This window comes from Capronia coronata, assembly GCF_000585585.1.
Source record: "Capronia coronata CBS 617.96 chromosome Unknown acBCG-supercont1.3, whole genome shotgun sequence".
Classification (NCBI taxonomy): Eukaryota; Fungi; Ascomycota; class Eurotiomycetes; order Chaetothyriales; family Herpotrichiellaceae; genus Capronia; species Capronia coronata.
This window is the reverse complement of record NW_006912895.1, coordinates 2,039,139-2,060,136: the sequence shown is the minus strand read 5'-3', so window position 1 is coordinate 2,060,136 and position 20,998 is coordinate 2,039,139. Positions and strand designations below refer to the sequence as shown.

At 52.4% G+C, this 20,998-nt stretch overlaps 9 protein-coding genes across 9 annotated transcripts; 3 read left to right on the top strand and 6 right to left on the bottom strand.

The window, feature by feature from the left end:
- Positions 1–342: 342 nt before the first annotated feature.
- On the top strand, positions 343–1,984 carry A1O1_04062 (uncharacterized protein; the record flags this gene model as incomplete). Its single annotated transcript, XM_007724959.1, has 2 exons — positions 343–555; positions 698–1,984. 2 exons carry the CDS (start codon positions 343–345, stop codon positions 1,982–1,984), a joined length of 1,500 nt encoding a protein of 499 aa, XP_007723149.1.
- A 1,298-nt stretch (positions 1,985–3,282) lies between these two features.
- A1O1_04061 (uncharacterized protein) lies at positions 3,283–4,566 on the bottom strand (the record flags this gene model as incomplete). Its single annotated transcript, XM_007724958.1, has 3 exons — positions 3,283–3,666; positions 3,743–4,461; positions 4,521–4,566. The coding sequence occupies 3 exons, from the start codon at positions 4,564–4,566 to the stop codon at positions 3,283–3,285; spliced, it is 1,149 nt and encodes a 382-aa protein (XP_007723148.1).
- A 981-nt stretch (positions 4,567–5,547) lies between these two features.
- A1O1_04060 (uncharacterized protein) lies at positions 5,548–6,554 on the bottom strand (the record flags this gene model as incomplete). The annotated part of the gene is made up of 2 exons (XM_007724957.1): positions 5,548–6,326; positions 6,416–6,554. 2 exons carry the CDS (start codon positions 6,552–6,554, stop codon positions 5,548–5,550), a joined length of 918 nt encoding a protein of 305 aa, XP_007723147.1.
- A 4,940-nt stretch (positions 6,555–11,494) lies between these two features.
- Positions 11,495–12,213, bottom strand: A1O1_04059 (uncharacterized protein; the record flags this gene model as incomplete). Its single annotated transcript, XM_007724956.1, has 2 exons — positions 11,495–11,901; positions 11,955–12,213. The coding sequence occupies 2 exons, from the start codon at positions 12,211–12,213 to the stop codon at positions 11,495–11,497; spliced, it is 666 nt and encodes a 221-aa protein (XP_007723146.1).
- A 1,108-nt stretch (positions 12,214–13,321) lies between these two features.
- On the bottom strand, positions 13,322–13,909 carry A1O1_04058 (peptidyl-prolyl cis-trans isomerase ssp-1; the record flags this gene model as incomplete). The annotated part of the gene is made up of 2 exons (XM_007724955.1): positions 13,322–13,843; positions 13,907–13,909. The coding sequence occupies 2 exons, from the start codon at positions 13,907–13,909 to the stop codon at positions 13,322–13,324; spliced, it is 525 nt and encodes a 174-aa protein (XP_007723145.1).
- Positions 13,910–14,624: 715 nt separating this feature from the next.
- On the bottom strand, positions 14,625–15,518 carry A1O1_04057 (uncharacterized protein; the record flags this gene model as incomplete). Its single annotated transcript, XM_007724954.1, has 1 exon — positions 14,625–15,518. One exon carries the CDS (start codon positions 15,516–15,518, stop codon positions 14,625–14,627), a length of 894 nt encoding a protein of 297 aa, XP_007723144.1.
- Positions 15,519–16,300: 782 nt separating this feature from the next.
- Positions 16,301–16,738, top strand: A1O1_04056 (uncharacterized protein; the record flags this gene model as incomplete). The annotated part of the gene is made up of 2 exons (XM_007724953.1): positions 16,301–16,380; positions 16,444–16,738. 2 exons carry the CDS (start codon positions 16,301–16,303, stop codon positions 16,736–16,738), a joined length of 375 nt encoding a protein of 124 aa, XP_007723143.1.
- Positions 16,739–17,337: 599 nt separating this feature from the next.
- A1O1_04055 (uncharacterized protein) lies at positions 17,338–17,840 on the bottom strand (the record flags this gene model as incomplete). The annotated part of the gene is made up of 3 exons (XM_007724952.1): positions 17,338–17,408; positions 17,463–17,693; positions 17,756–17,840. The coding sequence occupies 3 exons, from the start codon at positions 17,838–17,840 to the stop codon at positions 17,338–17,340; spliced, it is 387 nt and encodes a 128-aa protein (XP_007723142.1).
- A 458-nt stretch (positions 17,841–18,298) lies between these two features.
- On the top strand, positions 18,299–20,878 carry A1O1_04054 (uncharacterized protein; the record flags this gene model as incomplete). Its single annotated transcript, XM_007724951.1, has 1 exon — positions 18,299–20,878. The coding sequence occupies one exon, from the start codon at positions 18,299–18,301 to the stop codon at positions 20,876–20,878; it is 2,580 nt and encodes an 859-aa protein (XP_007723141.1).
- Between the last annotated feature and the right edge of the window lie 120 nt (positions 20,879–20,998).

Genomic DNA, 20,998 nt, shown 5'->3' with positions numbered 1-20,998 from the left:
TTACTGATCAACTAGATGTTTATCGATAAGCTTAAGGCATATCGTCACTTTCCCCGCCCGAAGAGGAGTTTTGTCTGACGAAAATGAAGCCTCGAATGCAGGACTCGGATGGCGTCCCTGCTATCTCTTTTTAGTTCTAGTTGTCAGACAGACAGAATTCTTTCTGTACGCAGCTTCAACGACATCCCTCCACACTTCACTGTTGTGATATGTTCATCTGTCCATCCGCAGCATCATAACCACCTGCATTTTCCATTCCCCTCTCAACGCTTCAGTCATGACCATCATGTGAATTCCAGTCCAGCAGGCTAGGGTATCATCATCGACTTTGGGCGACCAGTCATGTTTTCATCCTTCCTCAACCTCTCCATTCCCAAGTTCGGGTTTGGAAGAGCGTCCGGCTCGCAACCCATCAAGATCCCTCCCGTCGAGGTCCACGATGTCGAAGTCTCGAGCGACAAACGTGGCCGACGGCTCAAACATCTACTGAAACTCAACCATGCCACCTTCTCCATCCTATATAACCAGCTCCGCTTCCACAACCATACTCCTCATGTATGTCTCCGAGCAAGCCTCGTGTTAAATTCTGCTTTGCTTCCTCCCCTTTCCGAAGAGAAGATCCCTATTACTACTGAAGAGAAGATTTCTATTACTACGGAAGAGAAGATTCTGTTACTGACCCTCTCCCACCCCCAAGATTCTAGGGTCAGCCTACCTCCTCGGCGGCACGGCAGACCAATTGAACGAGATCTACGAAGACGCGGCCAGCAACGAAGGCCATGAGCCCTGGACGGAATCGCCGTCCGAGATCGCACTGCACGACTACCGCGACTTTCTGGGTAAACGGGAATACCAGCGCGCGTTCGTCGACTTCTTCGAAGACCAGCTCGTGCTGCACGGCTACGACTGGAAGGAAATCGTGGAGCATTTTCTGTTCGAGCGCGGCGCTCCGAAATCCTCTGACACCGCACCGCCCATCTTCAACTGTCTAACCGCCGGGCTGGGCCATCCGCTGATCCACCTTGGCTACGCCTACGAGTTGAACAGTCGCGAGGTGGCCATGGAAGCGCTCGGGCTGGCAGCGACGTGCTACGACGGCAAACTCGCCAGATTACTTGACGGCGACGACGGCGAGAACAGCACATCTGACCCCCATCCCCAACCCCATCACCCAAGCACTCACAGTCACAGTCACACCCGCAGCCTCAGCCTCAGCCACAATCATAGTCACAGTGCACAATCAACAAACCCGAACCCGAGCCCGAACCCGCCCACAACTTACCCCACCAACGACCTGTTCGAGGTCTTCGCCTGCGTCCGCGACGACAGTCGTCTCGATGCCGCATTCGACCACCTCGGCGGCGACAACCTGTCGCACCTCCTGTCCGACCCGACCCTCACGTCTGTCCTGTTGGAACACTGGCGCGCATGGCAAATCACCGATCCGACGGCAGACTTTGCGCAGTCTCAAGCCCTGGCGGCTGCTTTGTTGATTTCCGGCAATTCCAACCTCAGCCCCAGCGTCGGTGGACACGACTACGGCTACGACTTCTTCCTCGTCCACCTGCTGACCACGTCCCACGCTGTGCGTGTCCTGGTGTCCTTCCTCGATCCCCAGCACCATCTGCCTCTGGTGCGTGAGTGGCTATTGATCACGCTGGCCATCTACATCGCGCAGCTCCGGCCGCCGGTCAAGCGCGAGTATGTCACCGAGTACGACCTCGAGGGCCGCGACTGGGGGTTTGTCGTGCACGAAGCCCTCGAGGGGACATATCGCCTCGACGCACATTTCGTCAAGGCGTGTCGTGCCCTGAAGGAAGCTGCGCGTGTGTGGGGTGATGATAAGGGGGAGAACTACTATCTCAAAGCCGCGGTCCGGTTCGCCAGCGAGTTTGACGGATGGGGTGGGTTCGGAGCCGAGGACGAGACAGAAGTCAGGGAGGTGCGGGATTCGAAGGCCAAGGATAAAGCCAAAGCATATTGAATCAGCCCGCATATATATATACATAGGTGTATATACCTAGGTGTATGTATGTATGTGTGTGTGTGTGTGTGTGGGTGTGCGTTAGGGCATCGATGAGATGATGTTCTCAGATTGGGCCCCGAGATAAGATACCCATTTCATTCATTGAGTCTATGATATCTCGTTTTTGGGGGAAATTCAATTCTCGAATATTCAACATGATGGACACGACCACTCAGAAAATATGGACGGGAGGGTTATTGTGAAAATCGTTCATGCCCAGGTTCTAGGGAACACATTAGAGTCCCAGATGGGAGTCGCATCATCGCATCATCGCACTGCTCATTAATGTAATGATTTGTTATCCTCTATGTATCTGTCACGATATGGAAGCAATCTCAACTCTCATCTACCCGTAGATACAGGAACATCCTGAAAAATGAACAACGTTTGGCCCCAGCCCGCCCGAACAAGTACAAGTAGAGGGCGAGACATCCTACAGTATTGCTGTGATAATGACTTCTAGATCAATATAAAGTGTAATATCGAGTACCGTTTTGGTTTTGGACATACTACCTCACACTACATTTCTCGTCCTTCGCCTTCCCGTCTCCGAACAAGAGCCGACTACCTAGCTAAAATGTATCCTATACAATACAAGCCAGCCCGATCAACTCAGGAGCATTGGATCAGACTACGACCGCAGGTGAAGGGAGTCCAAAGTAGAGACAACCCATCATGACCAAAGTCGCGATGATAAATCAATAGTTTTGAGCCGTTTGTCATCGTCCATGACATTTCAAGAAGGCAGAGGAGTCAAGATATCTGATATGAGCGTCACGAGTCAGAAACGACCATGTTGCAGGGCTCGCGATGGTTAGAATCCAGTGTCAACGAGATTTCCGGCTGATTGTGCTGGTGGAAAAGATACTCGAGTTTATGGTCCCCTCTTTGCTTTCACTTCAATTTGAAGGGGTTCGAGATTCGAGCTGTGCATCCGTATACAGCAGATACATCCACATGCGGGGCTTCGAAGTCATGCGTATGAAACTGACACGGCAGATGAATGATTGATGCCATTGCTGTGATAGGTGACAAGAAGAGATCTTCATGCCGCCTATCCTCCTTGTTTCCATCCTGGATCCAGGATGTGCCTTGATAATGCGCACGGTGGAAAAGAGATCAGCCTCCGTAAACTTGTTGATAATACAGCACACGTTTTGACGTGTAAAACTCGCGACAATATATTTTGGTCGGTCCATTATGGTGGAAGTACCAGGTCCTTGACTCCGTAACCTCCGCCTCAGACTGTAGTAACACTACTGCGTCGCTAGCATATTCTTCACTTTGACCCAATAATCCGGATGCACGGCCTTTTCGATCTCATCCTTGCTCAACCATCGGAAATCTTCGATATCTTGGTCCTGCGACGCAGCCAAAGACGGCTGGCCGGCCATGATACGGGCTTTCATGAAGAACGTCTTTTCGCCATTGACCAGCGAGGGATGTTGGTCCGGTTGCTGGGCGACTTCCTGTTTGAGCAGGGCCGAGTCTGACGCTTTGGACGTCTCTGTGGTCATCTGTGGGGGAGGCCCGGGTCTCGGGGATGCGAAGCGTGCAACGTAGTGGCCGACAGGGTGGTTGCCGACGAAGAAGGTATTCATGTTCTCGCCGAGCGAGCTGAACAGGATGCGTTGTGCGGCCTGATAGATTCGCAACTGTCAGTTCTGAATAGGTCACAAGAAGGCGCCGCTAAATCCAATCAACACATCCTCTTACCTGCTTCAATCCTTCATGCCCGATGATAGTGCCGCTGGGGAACTTCCAGAAGTCGCTCTCGTCCTGGCTCTGCCCGGCAACCTTCTTGTTCTTGACGAGCAAGTACAACGTGCGGCTGAGGCTGCGTTCGAGACTCCGCTGGTCATTCTTCTCGTCCGCCTCGGTTCTGCGTTTCAGACCTGCAAACTTCGGATCACCCGTGCCGGTGAATTCCTCCGCTCGTCCCTCGTCCGCGATCAATTGCTCGACGATCTTGCTCGGCGCGCCCGTCTCGTCGCCCTCCAAGACCTCGTCGTTCCAAGCTTCGTCCGTGTAGGCGTTATATTTGCCGATGTCTCGGGTCGCTGCGCCTCCTCGGGCCTGCCGCTTCGTCCGCCATTGTTCAAACGCCGGCGTTCCGCGCTTATAGTAGAAATACTGAGTGAACGGCAACACTAGTCGCTCGTTCAGCCGTCGTTGATACAGGTAGTAGGCGGTCTCGAAGGGGTGTGGGTCTGGCGTGATCAGCGGTGGTCGTGAGAGGACCACGCCTGCTTTGATGGTGAAAATGGGTTGAGGAACAGGAGAGGCTTCGGGGCCGTCGGGGGATAGCTGGGTGATGGGAGGGGCTTCGACAGTAGCTTTTGCAGTGGCGGCGGATGCGTAGCCTCGCTGAGGCCGGGTCAAAGCCAGACTCTGTCGACATGAGAGGCAGACGTGGTTCTTCGGGGTCGAAAACCCTGATGTCGAGTGTTAGCTCTCGGCAGTCAGAGATGTGATTGTCTTGTCTTGTACATACCTAGAGCATCAGCGATGCGCTTTGCGCCTCTTGAACGAGGAGCCATTCGGTGTATATGAAAGCTATCTATTTGCTGGAGGATGTCCCTGGTATTGGACAGGCAATTCGACTGTCGATAGGCTCAATGCTCAATGCTCGATGTTCGTTGCTCGAAGTCCAAAAATGTTTCGGCAGCGCGACTGGCCGACAATGGCAACTTTGCCGAGGCCAGGCATTTTTCTTCCATAGCACAATTTCTTCCATCGCTCTCCCACTCTTTCACTCTTTCACTCTCTCACTCTTTCACTCTTTCACTCTCTCACTCTCTCACCTCCTAAGGTATACACACGGTACAGAGGTAGAACCACAGTGCCCTGAAAGCCAATATGAATATGGCTACATTGAAGGGACCACAACTGAAGACCACTCGTCTACCAACGGCTACTGATGCTGAAATTCTGCAGCACCGTCCCTGTCTTTGTGACATTGAGTACCATCCCAGAAAATGAGGCTGCTTAGAGAAGGCCACGGCTTGAGCTCGGCGACGCTTGATGACTCCAAGGTCTTTTCCTGAAATCGCAGACAAAAATACCTATATCAATTCCTTCCTCGGCACTAATTCCTTATCATCAAGTGCTTTATTCTCCATGGCTCTTTGATCATCATACGGTGCCCAGATCAGGATCTCTATCAGGGAGTCTTTTTTCGCTAGCAGGGTCGTATCTCATACTTCACGTCGGCACTGTTAGATAGTTACTCCCTACAATCTCCTCCAGCACCAACGCATCTATAACGTTACACTAGAAGTCGGATTCCGGGCAGCTTGAGAGCAAGAGCAAGAGCAAGAGCAAGAGCTATGTAAAATATACGGATGTTCCAGTCACTTCCTCATTCGGGGTATTGCCTCCGCGTGTCCTAAAATGTGCTTCAACATAGTGTTTTACTGCTGAGCTTCTTGAGAATAAATGCCCTGGAATCCAACAGATCTTGAAAATGCGTCACATCCTCTCTCGAAGTCAACTTCGAGGACTCTACACTCTAAATGGTATCATATCGGAACCATCAGCGGACACATGACACTGGCGCCGCCATCAACCACCATATTTGCGCCCGTGATGTAACTGCTAAACCCGGATGCCAGAAACCCAGCAACCCTCCCGACCTCCGCGGGCCTGCCAGCCCTCTCCAGCCCAATATTATTCTTCTGCGCCGTCGGGCTCTGCAGCGCAGCCGGGGGCAACTGAGCACTATTCGACATAGTCTTCGCATCGAACCCGTCCAGACTGATCCCGACATCGATCTGGCCCGACGAGATAGCATTGATGCGGACTCCCGTGCCCTTGAGCACCGCGACGCCTGCACGGACGACGCCCAAAGCAGCGTGGGCGCTCATCGTATAGCACGGTCCCCAGCAGCCTCCGTACGTGCTGGCCGTGCTGGTGACGACAATGATACTACCGTATTTCCGATCCTTGGGCGCCGCGTTCGGGTAGTTGCCCTTGGACGCGGTCTTTTGCATGGCGGGCGGCGCGTATTTCAGCGCGAAGAACGGTGCCAGACTATTCGCCTCGAAGCATGCCTGCAGATCCGTCGGCGTGGTCTGGTCGATCGAGGGAGGGCCCAGTAGACCCGAAGAACACACCCAAACATCCAGCCTGCCCCAGGCATTGAGGGCTTCGTCGATCAGGTTCAGTGTGTCTTGCTCCGAGGAGATGGAATACGGGTAGTCGATGATTTTCGTGTTCGGGTAGAGTTTGGGCAGAGACGCTTCTAGGCCAGATGGCTCGTCCGTGGCCGTGCAGGCGTAAATGCAGGCTGCGCCGTGTGCTGTAACGAGTGTGGTTCATTAGTCTTGTGTTCTATCTCAATCTTGTGGGTTGTTTCCCCCGAGCCATATATGTATATGTATGCCATACCTGCCAACTCGGTGACAACGGCGGCTCCCACAGGCATGTTCGCCCCAGTCACCACACACACGAATCCATATAGCTTCCCATCCGCCCTGTATGGCGAGAAGTGATCGGATTCTTCTTGTAACGTCATCGGGTCAGGCATATCGGGGACACGATAGGGTTGGGCTTTGCAACACGGTGTTGGAGAGGCAGCTGAGACTGTATCCTTGCTACGGTCGCTGATTTCTAGGTTCTTGAGGTCAGAAACGGTCAGCTTTAGACACGCAAATCACACCGTCCAATCCTTTTGGCAGAGAAAGGGCGTCAAGTATGTTTTGAACTGCGCAGCAATTAGTGCTCCTCTCCATAAAGCTGCGTCCAGAAACATGAACCCCTGGCTGCTAAAGAGCAGCAGATCTGCGCTATCAGGCCAATCATGATAGCCCGATTCGCGGCTGCAGCTGTGCATGATCTGAAGCTGCGAGCCTTGGAGAGTGATGTCAACTTTGATATCTCCGCGCAGATGGACAACATGCGAGGAAATGCGGCGGAAATCCATGTCCATCGCCGCCTTAAGAGAAACTGCGAGGGAGATAAGAGCTGCTTATCGCCCGACTGTGATTGGATTCCTCGTTTCTCCCAAATGGTGGCTTCAACACATTACCACCACAGGACCACCACAGCAGCACCCAGCTTACTACCATCCATGTAAAGACTTACTTACTCATCCCATCTTCGGAGCCTTTCGCCAATTGCTAGGTACCTGAAGGAGTCCATACATCGAGGTTGGCTCGCAAGGCTGAATCAGAAAGGGGCTTGAAATACCTCCTGACTTAGCGATAGCCTTGCCAACTCATGACGAGAAGGCACAGATGACTGCTTCGGCGTCCTTCATACTACCTGACCCTGTGACTGAATACACATTGACACGATGTATGTGGAATGCCTCCTTGCACCAGACGACTTTGCTGTCTCTGAAGAGGACTGGACACATCTGACTCGAGCATACATGACTTTGCAATGTTAACAATCGACCAGCAGCGTGAATATGTCTATTGCTGTAGGATTACCCACAAACAATGCCCAGATACAGGGAAGAAGTGGTACTATGGAGTTCTCGCAAGGTGAATCTCTTCAAGTTCACGGCATAGCTTGATGCGACACCAGACAACAGAGGCCGTCGAAGAAGACATGTGGTTCTCTTCGACCACAGTTACCGTCATGTTACTTACTCTGTTGCTCACCCAACAAGACCTGGATCGTCAGTATTACTCTGCAGGGCTGGGGTAACCCTTACCAAACTCCTACCTCGAGGAAAACCCTGGCAAAAACTTGCTTGCGGGATAGTCATTCCAGCATCGATAGATGCACGAGATCGTGTCAAAGCACATTTGGTTCGATCAGATGCCAGGTCATCAAAAGTGCCAGGTATAGAAAGGTGAGGATTGTTTTGTAAAGCCAACGCCAACTGTCGAAATGTCTGGAGGTTTGCGGATGAATGTCAGGAGACCATCAGGAGACAGCCGTGGATTGTCGACGAACGTCTGGAGGCTGTTCAAGTAGTGTGCGACGTTCTTGCCACCAAGATCATGAGATGTTTTGTATATAGTGAAGGTGAAGTACCCGGGTCGCCATGTCCTTGCATCGGCTACCTGTCGACCAATCAATCGCACCCGGATAAAGGATGGGCAATCTGGCGGGCCCAGTGTGAAAAGCACCGTTTACAGTCCAGCGCGGTCCCGATTGGACTCTGGATATCGGGCTGACTGGTGCTTCTGCCAGAAACATGCAGGAGGACGCACCAGCGAAGACCCTTCTGAAATGGTTTCCGTGGGGCGTGGTGGCCTTGGGGCTATCTTCGGCATGCCGGTTCGAGCTAGTTGTTCACCACGTGCCAACAGCGCAAGCACGCCATTGAAAGTCACAGTGTGGCATGAATGATTCTGTAACACGCAGGTGAGACGATGAATATTATCAGGGGGTAACCTCGTGATCGCTGGTCCTCGACGGGTTGGTACCACGTGGGTCCGGCTTGAGCTTCGGCATTTGGGGTAGAGCTCTGCATATGCAACGTCCCGCCGTCACCACCCTCATATTTTGGAGCCTCGTACCAGTAAAATTTGGAAGAAGGATTGCGTCAGGCAGCAACGGTCATAACCCGGCACTTTGTTCTGGAGGATCTTATGCCCTCGGTGGTACGGTCTAGCCTCGCTGGTTGGATTCACGTACCCGCCGGAGCCTCGCCGATTCGAAAAAAGACTCGGGAAAGATTCAAACGAGCATTGAGTCAGGAGCAGCCGATATTCTGGAACCAGTACAGCATCCTTGACCAATGTTTGGCCCTTCTCATGACTGATTCCTTGTCAAAGGAATGCCTGTCCACCAGCCTTTCCCATGGGCTAGAACGAGTATGGATGCTTCTGTGCTGCTGCCCAATGTTCCGATTGTTTCCCTGCTGCAGAACACGACGACAGCTGTTCGCCAATGTTGTCGAGATGAAGGGTTGCATTCAATGGTGCCGACGCTCTTGCGCCCGAGACACATTAGCTGGAACTCCCAACTGTGTTTGCCGCCCTTGACCAATGGAAAACAAGGCGATCAATGCACCCGTATCTTCTGCATCAAGGGACGGTGGCGCTAGTGAGATCGAGACTCTCGAAGCTTTCGGTCTATTGATTATACCGATGTGCAGAGAGTTGGAGACGATGAAGCGCCGTTGCTTGCACTGCTTCCAGCACCAGAACCCACGGTAGAGCGGAAAGCGTTTTATGGGATGAGGAGGGGTGGATCGGGCACCGTGCGGTCGTCGCAAGCTTCAGCCGAGTGTCGTGGCTTAGCTGCATCGCCGAAGTGTAGCACTAACCAGAGCGCTCTGTAGAGACAGCATAAGGGCTCCCGAGTATGCAAATCTGTGCAACCTGACCGGTCACTGTGTAAGAAGTAGCCGAGCGAAGCTCGCGCGCATGGCATGGATGCGTAAGGTGCGCGGGGCCACCCGTTACCGCTTGGAACGGGCCACGCCGTCCATCCCGTGCTCAAGGACAGGAGGAGAGGCTACCCATATCATGTCTGGTTACACAAGCCCCTCATTGCAATTGTGGAGAAGGAATGGGCTCGACTGATAGAGGCCAGGCAGATCGTAGCTGAGCCAAGGTGCAGGTTGGAATAGATACCACAAGACACGAGCTCAAGCTAAAAAGACCTTCAAGTCAACACGCCCGGGAACTCTTCATGCTAGTGATATCGAGGCAGTAGGAAGGCTTTGGCAACATCGGCCAGGTGAGGTCGAGCTAGCCATCTGGATTGGCCGGTGAATTTCGATATGCAGCTCTGAAGAGAAGCAAGCCCAGATGCACCTGATCCCCACTGCAGCTTATGCGGATGCCACCTCAGGTTTTAAGCTGTCGGCTGCACAGCTGAACGTGGCATACTTCCTGGATATGGTGGCTCAGGATTATTGGGAGCATCGAGGTCAGCGCTAGGGGTTCTAGACCGTTTCCGAATCCTGCATGCTCCCTTCGGCGCAAGGCGATTCTCAGCGGAGCATCACATATCAATCCTTTGCAATAAGGGCAGGCTCCGAATGGCATAGCATAGACCACAATATGCATTCTTTTCATACTGCGTACAAGGAGCACAGCGAAACCTCAGACCAACAGACTCAAGAGGCCAAGCGCACTCTTCTGGAGATGATATTCGAGGTGTCGTAGTCAGTAAGGTGTATTAACCGGTCCTCTGCCCTCGTGCAATTTCACCACAACGGGGTCTGCCCAAAAGGAACGCGAGGCAGGCAAGAATAGACAAAAATAACAGCCACAGTTTCTGGCAAGACACATCCGTGAAACAGAGGATTGCCGGCCGGCGACTTATCGGGGGCTCTCCCTATGGCTCATGTGCTCGCTCAAAATCAACCTCCTGTCAGACCAGAGATTGACGTCGGGCAAACGCGGTGGCACGAATGTCGTATGGCGCGACGTTGTACAGCAGAAGGCGCATTTGAAGAGGCCACCCACTGTGTCTTCATAAAAGGTGAGGATCTGACCTGTAACCTCAGTCTCGGAGAATCCTGTTTCTGATGCAAAATTTTCCCTCGAGCCTTGCAGCGCGACGCAAGCACGGGATATCGGCGGGCTGTGCTCCTTCATCGCCATACCTGAAAATAAGCCACTAGCGTCCTGATGACCTTTGGCTGTGCTTGGTACCGCATGTCTGCTTATTCACAAACATCCGTTATGTTGGATTATGTATATGAAAGAGCTCGAAGTGAGCCGACAAGAAAAGAATAAAGTACGTTAGGTACTGTGTAGAGAAAGTGGAAGGTGCTGTCGAGGGCCGGCTTCGTGCGGATAACCTCATAGGACATCCGGCGCTAGCACCGTTTAGAAGAAAGCTAACCCGATCTGGCATCTGGGGCTCCGCCAACCCCGTTAAGTTTTTACCCCGCTTTAAGTGGTTTCACTGTCATGAGATGCTTCTCGTTCACCGCAGGTATCGCAGTAAATTCAATACCGCTTGATACGCCATCTTCCGAAATACCCGCTTGAAACCGGGTTGATTCATTGTCCTCATACTCTATATTTGGGGCCATTTCAATCATGATGTTGTTACAGCATTGCTGGTTAAGCGCACCGTTACTTGGAGAGACGGGGGTGGGGCAACCCGGCAGTACCAACAGATGTGCCACGTGTGACCCTGCTTTCAGGCTATTCGAATGACCAGATGCGTTATTGCCCGACAAGTGACGATGCAAGCTCGCTAAAGGTGCCCATGTCAGTCCCAAGAAAGTAACCCGGTCAGCAAACAAGGAAGTTGTGCCTTGTTTATTCCGAGTCTGCAACCATCGGAGAAATCTCTCAACATGCTCCTGTCGGTCCATACAACATACTAGTACATAGCCCCCTCCAGAACTAGGCTCATCTTGCAACATCCCTGGCTAACTTCAGCCTTCTCATTCCACATTATTTTAGAGTTTCTTATACATCCATCAACCGGTGTAGTCGAATAAAAGTCGTAATTGTCGTAACACAAAGCTTGAATCGTCAAGAAGGTCATCATGAGGCACGTCCCCAGTTCCCGCAGCCCAACACCGCGCGTCAGGCGAAGCTAAAGAGCCTCCAGTGCTTTCGCCATCCGAAATTCCAGGCCAAGCCCTTCTGCGTCAACCGCTTTTCTTCCGGTGGGCACCGGCATTCCAATCAGACCCTCACTAGCATCCGATGTTTCGCTGGTGGGAGTTGATGATAGAGACCGGTATTCCAAGACAGTAGACTCAAAGTCGGGCAGCTCAGTCTGTGCCGCTTCTTGGATCCAGAAGGCCTCCGCTGCTTTCAGCTGGGAAAACCATTCGGCCACTGTCATTTGCTTGCCCCGGAAGTCAATGACTAGATCGCCGTATTGATGTATCCCCGCGCGAGAAGCCTTGTGCTTCCAGTCGGGGTGTGCGTCCTCGAGTAGATAACGACGCTCAGCGGCTACGTGGTTGACATAGTTGAAGAAAGCGCCCTCCGAATCTTTTTCTCAGTTTAGCGACTTGCATGAACATCCGTTCGTTGGGCACACTTACAGCTCGTCGAGCCTGTTGCCGACTGGCCTGGCAGGGGTCTTAAGCGATCGAATCGTTCGTGCACCAGGTCTTGCAGCCGCATGTAAGAAGCATAGACGATGGAGGTCGATTCTTGCAAATTCCAGAGTGCGTCCTGCACAGCTTCAGGAAGCTGCATCATCATTGAAGATGGCAATGCCGCAACGTGAGAAACATCATTGGGATCGTGCGAATGCGGCGGAGTGAGGAAAAAGGCGTCCGGCGTGCTGTTGGCCCTCATTGTCGAAGAATGTGCGAAGCGGGCGAGGTCGAACACCACAATATGGATATCAAGTTGGGACTGCGGTAGTCCCTGCCCTACAGCAGAGAACAGATACTAGCGACGGGAGGGTAGGAGGAGTAGTATGATTCTGGATAAAGAGCATAGACCATGGCTGGTGGCATGGTGTCTTATATGCAGCCGACTGAGTGCTTCAGAACAGAAGAATACAGAATAATTTGGACAGCCATAGATCCTCATCTGATTGGTACGGATGGTCGTAGGAGGGGCGGGAATCTCGATGCCTGCTCTTTTTTTGGTTGGGTTGGATCAGCTCACGCCAAAACCCGGGAGTAGTAGTTGGCATTGGCCAACTTAAAGTTATGACACTAAACATGAATGACATGGGGGTTGTGACGTCTAGCGTCCACCATCATCCTGGCGACACATCTGCGCCATGCTATTAAGTAAGGTATTCAAGAGCGGTGGAAACTCAGAGGTCAGTACATTGACATCGTGAAGAGCCTCCTGTCGAGCACTGTGCAGGCCACCCTAGTCGTACACGAGGTAAACCTTCAAAAGTCAAGACTCCGGCACGAGCGGGGGCCAACGAAGCCGAGCCGCGATAACCGAGTTGAGTAGGAGTGATTTGGGGAGGGATAGTTAGGTTAGGTACGTAGTAGCACGTAGTAGCACATGCCCATTTCTGCACCCCAGACCAACCTACAGAACAGACTTTTGCCCCTCAAACCACTAAATCCATCTCGATGCGGGAGTGTCGAGAGCGTCGTAGCAGTGACGCCAGTTTGTACATTCTTTGCAGATCCAGATAATCCACCTCGATTACATTCCCAGCCCTGGATTCCAAGTTCTGGCTTAGTGCACCGAGTAGGGATGTGTTTCTCCGCTCCGTGATCTCCCGTCATGAGGTCGTCGTGGCGTGTAACCCGGCTCCTACGCCGTCAGCACGCAATTCGGAGATACATTCCGGCCTCTCCCAATCTGCCATATCAGTAGTAAAAGGCAGCTGAGGCATCGGCAGAGGCATGTCATGAGCGTGTGGGATCCTCTACTGGATTCTGCACCAGTCGTCAGTATCAGGGCCCGAACGAATGACGGATGCTTGATCCTACCGTTGGATGAGATGCACGCCAGAGGCAGTCTCAACAATGCCGCTCATCTCACCAGGCTGTAGAGCAAAGGCGGCGTCCTCGAACTCCTTCTGCATCTGACCTTTGCCGAAAAATCCCAGGTCTCCTCGCTTTCGGGCACTGCTGCAGTCGGATTCGGAGACGGCAAGATCGCCCAACTGTGTCTGACCAGATCGGATTTGTTCCTCATAACCCTTCAATAGCTCTATAGCCTCCTCCTTGCTGCGGGTAATGTTGGGTTCCTTCCAGCTCGACGGTCGACGACTGTCTTTGTGTTTGACGAGCAGATGCGCGGCACGGATCTTACCCTCGGCCCCTGTGCCGTCAATGCGGGTGTTCGCCGAGCTGTGATGTTGGGCCATGTAGATCTTGAGTTTCTCTGTGTCTGCTCCTTCCGGCGGTTCCCATCTTGACTCGTGAGTTTTGGAGTTGAAGTAGTAAGGAAGGTTCTTCGAGTTGGAATGGCGGACTTCCCAGTCTGCAGGCAAGCCGGTTTCAGACTGCAGGTTGCACGTTAGTCAGTTTCGCCAGCAGGGGGACCTCTCTCGGCGGCCTTCACGCACCATGATGTTGGAGAGACGCTGTGAGGGATGTGTTGGCTCTTCTCTTGTTTGCGATGCTGACGTGGAAACAAACTCGCTCTACGTAACAAATGTTGGGGACTGCTTTCCAGTTGGCGCAGTTGGCGGAAGCAGGTGGGGCTGTGGTTTCGTGGTTGTCAGCACATCATCGATCAGAGGCCAGACATCAACTTTGAATGCTGCTGGGACAGAAGGCAACGGGTTACGATGAAGTTACGGTCTAATGCTCAACGACGTGGGTACTCACTTAAGTCAGTGGTCGAGATAGAGAGATCTACAGTGCGACTGGGTTCAGGAGTGCAAGTAACCTTGTGTGCAGTGTTTATGGTTCCTGCAGTTCGTTCCCATACCTATGTATAGAGTTCACTCTTGTCACCATACCATGCAGTGGCAGATGCGAGTCGAGATTCCGAAGCCGCCAAGAGGCGAATCGTCGCCGCGGTGACCTTGCCCCAATTTGGGATCAGAGTCACGCCGCCCTGAACTCACTCCCAGCTCCTGCAGTGTGCCATTCTATCGATCTAATGGATACATGGTAGGTAACTTCATATCAAGACATGATACACCAAACTCTTTGACCAAACTCTTTTCCTACACCCCTACTCTACGCCTTATCTGCATGGAGCGTTGACAGAAGGTCTTACATATGCCATGCTATTAAGTATTCGAGCGCCGTGATTAATGTGAGACTAACATGAACTTAAGAAAAGTAGTTGGCTTCCATGTCCGCCAGCAGGCCAATTTGCGATGGCTTCCAGCCCAGTTCTCTCTGCGTCTTCTCGCTCGAGGTCGGTGCATCCATGCTGGTGAGATGTGCCATCATTCCCATGGCTGCCGTAGCTTCGCTGAGAGGTTTACTTTCCACTGGCAGCTGAAGGTGCTTGCCAATCACCGTCGCGATGTCTTTGTAAGGTATTCCTTGTTCAGCCACGGCATGGTAGGTCGAGCCAGGAGTACCCTTTTCCAGTGCGAGGCGGAACAGGACCGCAGCATCCAACTTATGCACGGCAGGCCATCGAGCTGAGCCCTCGTCGACATAAGCGGCATAGCCATTCTTCCGCGCCATGCCGATGAGCATTGGAACGAACCCCCAATCTCCCACGCCGTGAACGACAGGCGAGAGTCGGACCACTGAACCTCGCACTTGCTTGCTCTTCGAGAGTGCGTAGACCAAGTCTGCCGAGGCGTAACGAATGGACATTGGGTCGTCGCGTGCGGGCTCCGTGTCTTCGGTCGCCAATTTCCCATTGGACACACCTAACGTGCCAGAAGCGATCACCAGCGGCTTCCCTGTCCCTGCCATTGCCTCGCCCATGGCTTCAATGGCTTCTCTATCGACTTTGGTAGCCCTGGCGAAGTCGCTGAAGTCGTGGATGAAAGCCAAGTGGATGACACCGTCTGCGGCATGAGCGCCGCTCTTTAGGCTTTCAGGGTCTTCTAAGTTTCCTCGGTGAACTTCTGCACCAGCTTTGGTAAGGATCTCGGCGTTGGCGTCACTGCGAGCAAGGCCCAGGACTTGGTGGCCATTGTGCAGGAGTTCTTGGACGACGGCGCGGCCAATGAAGCCAGCAGCACCGGTCACAAACACACGCATTCTGGTGGTTGCGGAAAGAAGCAATGGATCGGCAACAACAAATGGAGTAGAAAGGAAGATGGGCTTGTGAAATGATAACGGGCCAAGCACACACTGCGTATTCTGCGATGCTGATTTATATCCTCCAAGTGCTTCACTTTATATTCGAGTTCCTCAACCAGTCCGTCCTTCACTGTGACTACCTACCCAGCCCGGACTTAATGCCTCTAATACCGAGCCAGCTGAATTACTAATTGACTCGGCGTCAAAAGCTGCACATTCCGAGTCGCATCGAGATAGAGGCGGGACCCGGTGGTAGTAAGTAGTCCGATCGAGTGCACGGTAGAGGATTAGTGGAATACTACTACGAGTAGCATGCTGTGATGGGCATTTGAAAACATATGTAAGCAACTTGATATCTGACAATAGACACTAGCAAGGGACCTGAGGCTCCATCCATAGTAGTACGTACTAGGCTTCAGGCTTCCACGATTTAGCGACTGCGGGGGCGACACTTCATTTTCATCCTCACTCTTTTGACAACGATGACTATTCATCGTTTCTAGGCTGTTATACTTCACTCGTGATTCTAACCTCTTCTCGGGATGGGTTAATGTTGTGATACTCTATTCCCTTGACCGTCCCCATACTTCCGCTTCTACTTGCACAACCAATTCCACTGAGCGCAGCAGTTACCAGTCGCAAGCTCGCGCCGATAGAACGACATCCGCCGACTTCAACCGCTCCCTACGAAAGCCTCAATTCGGTCGCGACTCCCCTCGTCGGTCTTAGCATCAATCACCATGTCAGCAGCTGCTTCTCCTGCGCCCAGCGAGGGTGAGACCAAGCGTGGAGAGGTCTCCTACAGATTCTGTCAAGAATGGTCAGCATCTTTCTCCCGTGTACATCAGCAACGCCACATTGTATCTGACTGATACCTCTATAGTTCCAACCTTCTCTACCCGAAAGAGGACCGCGAGACGTCCACTCTCCTCTACATCTGCAAAGCCTGCCACGCGACGACGACCCACGACTCTGCATGCACATACCGACATCAGCTGGGTTCCACTGTTCAAGAGACGGCTGGAACCACCACTGATGTCGCAAATGATCCAACTGTGGGTTCTGCTCCCTCCGAGCTGCCCTGCTTCTGTAGTCTTTGTGGAGAACAGTTGAGATGCGGCGAATGTGGTTCTCGCGCAATGGAAGATTCCGATCAGTCTGGATATTCGGAGGGTTGACGGAGTTCTTTTGCTTGCACGGAACCGCTATCTGTTTCATAAACACGGGCTGACGGATTGCTTTTTTTTCTACAGCTTCCTCGGACGAGTCAACGGTGTCCGAAGTGCAAGGAAACGGATGCGGTTTATTTCCAGTCGCAGCAGCGGGCTGCTGACACAGGAATGGTGAGGACGCCGTATTCACCATCTCGATTCGAGACCCGGCTGATCGTTTCTCTAGAAACTTTACTATGTCTGCACGGCATGCAATCACGTTTACACGGTCGTTTGAGCAAGGCGCTGGCGAGAGTCAGGACATACAGTATGCATTAGCATTATCAGGCGTTCGCATATGGGGGCACCAGCCTAATTTACAAGGGACGGGCATCGCAGTAGTAGATTGCAAGGCGTCAAGGAATCTATGTCGGTCAATTGACATTTCAGCTTCTACCACATTGGTTGTTCTTTTGCATTTTGTACAGCTGTCTTATGGCAAAAAGGTTTATATGATTGCAACCCGCTGCCGTCCTATTAGCGCAGCGCTGGACAATCGGAATGAATAGATGAAGCCGCTCGATGCCGCAGATCTGTTTGTACACTTTTCCCCCCAAGTTTGCGAATCATACATGCATGGGCGCCAGAGACAAAATCTTCGACCACTTTTTGTCCCGTAACTCGGATCCCACAATGCCTGGATGTTGTCAGCAAATGATTGTAGCGACCCATCTTCGCATGGGGTCCATACTGGATAATCTTGTGCCGATAGGGTCGCCATTCTTGTTGATGAGCACACAGGCGTTGTCGTCAAACCGGATCAGACTGCCATCTTTTCTTTGCACTTCCTTTTTTGCCCGTACCACCACGGCGTGCCTGATATCACCTCTCCGCACTTTGTTCGCAATGCCCACGCTTGAGCCGCCAGCATTTTCGGGGCCGAAAGATCTTTGCTTTTGGACGACGACGATTATTCTGTCCCCTAAGCTGGGAGTCAGTTCGCTGAACAGCATCTTCAAGTACTCTGTAGGCTTGGAAATATACCTATTGATGCATGTCGTGTCTTCTTTCTCATCACCGCAACGCACTCGACAATGGCCGCTCCGGAGTTATCGATGCAATTAAGCATCGTCTGTAGAGAGATTGTTAGCGGACAGCAAGGCGACAGGGAGCTGCACAGAAGGCTTGCAGACCAGCACTGACCTTGAGTTGTATCATCGTGGCAGCATACTGTGGTTCTATTACCAACCCTCCGACAGACTCAAGAAACAATTGCTGTCGGTGCCGTCTATAACTGCAGTCTGCGAAAACCGAAGCGACCGCCAGGCTGTGAGCGAATAAGGCAGGTCAAGCGGGCTTGATCTACAGACACAGGCTATTCCCATTTGGGACATTTCCGACACCCGAAGTTCAACCACCAATGTGAAGCCAATGTCGTTCCTCTCCCCTATGCGAACCTTCTTATAATGGTCTTCTATCTCTAGGTCAGACGTATCCACATGATGTCTGATTGACCTGCCAACACCAAGGACGGTTGTTGAGCTGAGGAGGAGGGTCCGGCTAGCCAGGATCGGCATTGTATTGAGCATGACGATCAGTTTTGGAAGAGCTGCTATTGCTCTATCCAATGTCGTTCTTGTCTTAGCACTGTTGATATTTGCAAAAGGGTTCTTCCCGCACAAGGCATTCCTGCCCGGTCTGGCGACATGGCCTCAGGAAGTCGAGGCCTTGCCCAGGTCAGCCCCGTTTGATCGGGTTGTCTTCATGGTGGTAGACGCCCTACGCAGTGACTTTGTCTATAGCAATGCTTCCCACTTTGCTTTTACCCAGAGTCTGATCAGATCCGGAGCAGCTGTGCCATTCACCGGCTATGCAAGCCCACCAACGATCACGATGCCGAGGGTCAAGGCCATCACAACGGGGTCTGTTCCGAGCTTCGTGGATCTCGTCCTCAATTTCGCTGAGTCAGACACAACGTCCACATTGAAAGAACAAGATTCGTGGCTGGCGCAGTTGAGAGCAAAAGGGAGCAGGCTGGTCATGTATGGCGATGATACATGGTTGCGATTGTTCCCCGATTTCTTCCACCGAGCAGACGGCACCACCAGCTTCTTCGTCTCCGACTTTACCGAAGTTGACAACAACGTCACGAGGCATATCCCCATGGAATTGGAACAGGATGACTGGTCTGCAATGACCATGCATTTCCTTGGCCTTGACCACATTGGACACAAGACTGGCCCCAGGGGACCGAACATGCCGGCGAAGCAAGCAGAAATGGATGGCATCGTCAGACAGATCTACACCGCCATGGAGAACCACGACCATCTCAAGTCATGTCTGCTAGTATTGCTTGGTGACCATGGGATGAACGAGGGAGGCAACCATGGCGCATCGTCTCCTGGAGAAGTGTCCACTGCACTCACGTTCATCTCGCCAAAGTTCAAGTCTGCCTTTGAAGGGCAACCGAGTCCCATCAACGATGCAGTCGACTACAGATACTACGACATCGTCCAACAGTCAGACATTGTACCGACGCTAGCCGCGCTGTTGGGATTTCCTGTCCCGCAGAACAACCTCGGCGTTCTGATTCCGCGCTTATTAGAGCTTTGGACAATTCAGCAGGATCAGTACAATTTACTATTCGAAAATGCAGAGCAGATATCTCGCATAGCACGAGCAACCTTCCCAGGAACTTTTACGAACGAGGTACTCTCCAAGGAATGTGCAACAACGGCAGGAGATGATGTCGATGTTCTTGCTTGCCTCTGGAAGCAAGTGCTAGATGACCACGAGGCAGGCACTTCATCTCACTCAAGCAACCATATCGAGCAGCTGATCTCGTTCCTCTACAAAGCTCAAACGCTACTCAGCGGCACCGCCAGCAAGTATGACCTAGGCAGCATGCAAATTGGTATCGGCCTCAGTGTCCTTGCACTTGCCCTATGTCTGCCTAACTTTGTGCAAGGAGTACAGAGATGCGGTGTTGAAGGTTTCATACTGTGCTTCATAATGCTCATCTATGCATTTACTATGTTTGCCAGCAGCTATGTGGAAGAAGAACATCAGTTCTGGTACTGGATTCTCGGCGCATGGTTGATAGTCTTGTACTGCAAAGACAGCCGATATACATTTCACGGCGAAAGCACCATGGCCGGGCCAATGTCTACAGCTCTTGTATATGTGTTGTTCGGCGTCATTCGCAGGTGGAGACAGACAGGCCAGAAGTACGCTGGCGACCCAGATCTTCTTAGCGACGTTGTCACGCCCAACCCCTGGATTCTTTGGGTTCTCGTCGTCATCACGTACGCCGTGCCGTCGAGAAACCTCAGTCGAAAGGCGGCAGTGTGGATGGGCGCAAAGCAGATGGGCCTCCTGCCAGTCTTGGTGACCTTGTCTGCGTTTTTCTTCAAGATCGCATTCACGGCCGCCGACGCGCCCGAGCTCCTGCAGACATTCCCAATCTTCAAACCGCTCGTGTCATTCGTTTCGCACTATCCGCTGGTTAGTCTGGCTAAAATTGTGTTCCTAGGACTGGCTCAGATACTCGCCTGTGCAGTCTACTACGAAGCGCCATGGAAGAGCACTCAACATCTACAGTCCCTCCTAACCGCATTCCAGGATGTGCTGTCAGTCTTTCTCATCACGCAGTCCCGCACTGTGTACATCCCGGTTTTCCTATTCTTCAATCTTCAGTTGTCTTTATTGCGCCGCGGACGAAGATACTCGATTGGTGAAATCACCATCTTAGGTCTGCTGTTTCAATATGCGACGTTCTTCGCCATGGGCGGCACCAATTCAATTGCGACGGTTGATCTCTCCAATGCTTACAATGGCGTCAGCGGATACAACATCGTCGCTGTGGGTGTTTTGACATTTGTGAGTAATTGGGCTGCTCCCGTTTGGTGGGCTTTTGCAGTCTGCCAGTTGATCAGCATCGGCGACCTCAACAACGGAGGTTACTCCTTTCTCCTGACGACGCTTGCCACTTTCGCCGGCGTTCATGCACTTGCCGTCATGGTCGCCTGCACATTTCTGCGCGAACATCTTTTCATCTGGACGGTCTTCTCTCCCAAGTACCTCTACACTGCCGCTTGGGTCGTGTGCCAGCATACCATCATCAATAGCTTGGGCGTTGGGACTCTGCTGTGGCAGATTGGTACATGACTGTTGTATCGTCGCCAACTTCTCACTCCTCTTGTTGCCCGAGGCCAAGCAGCTTCGCCGTCGGTCGCTTGCTTCGCGCAATACTGCAAGCGGTAAAAGGTCGTGAAATAAGCGGCGCCA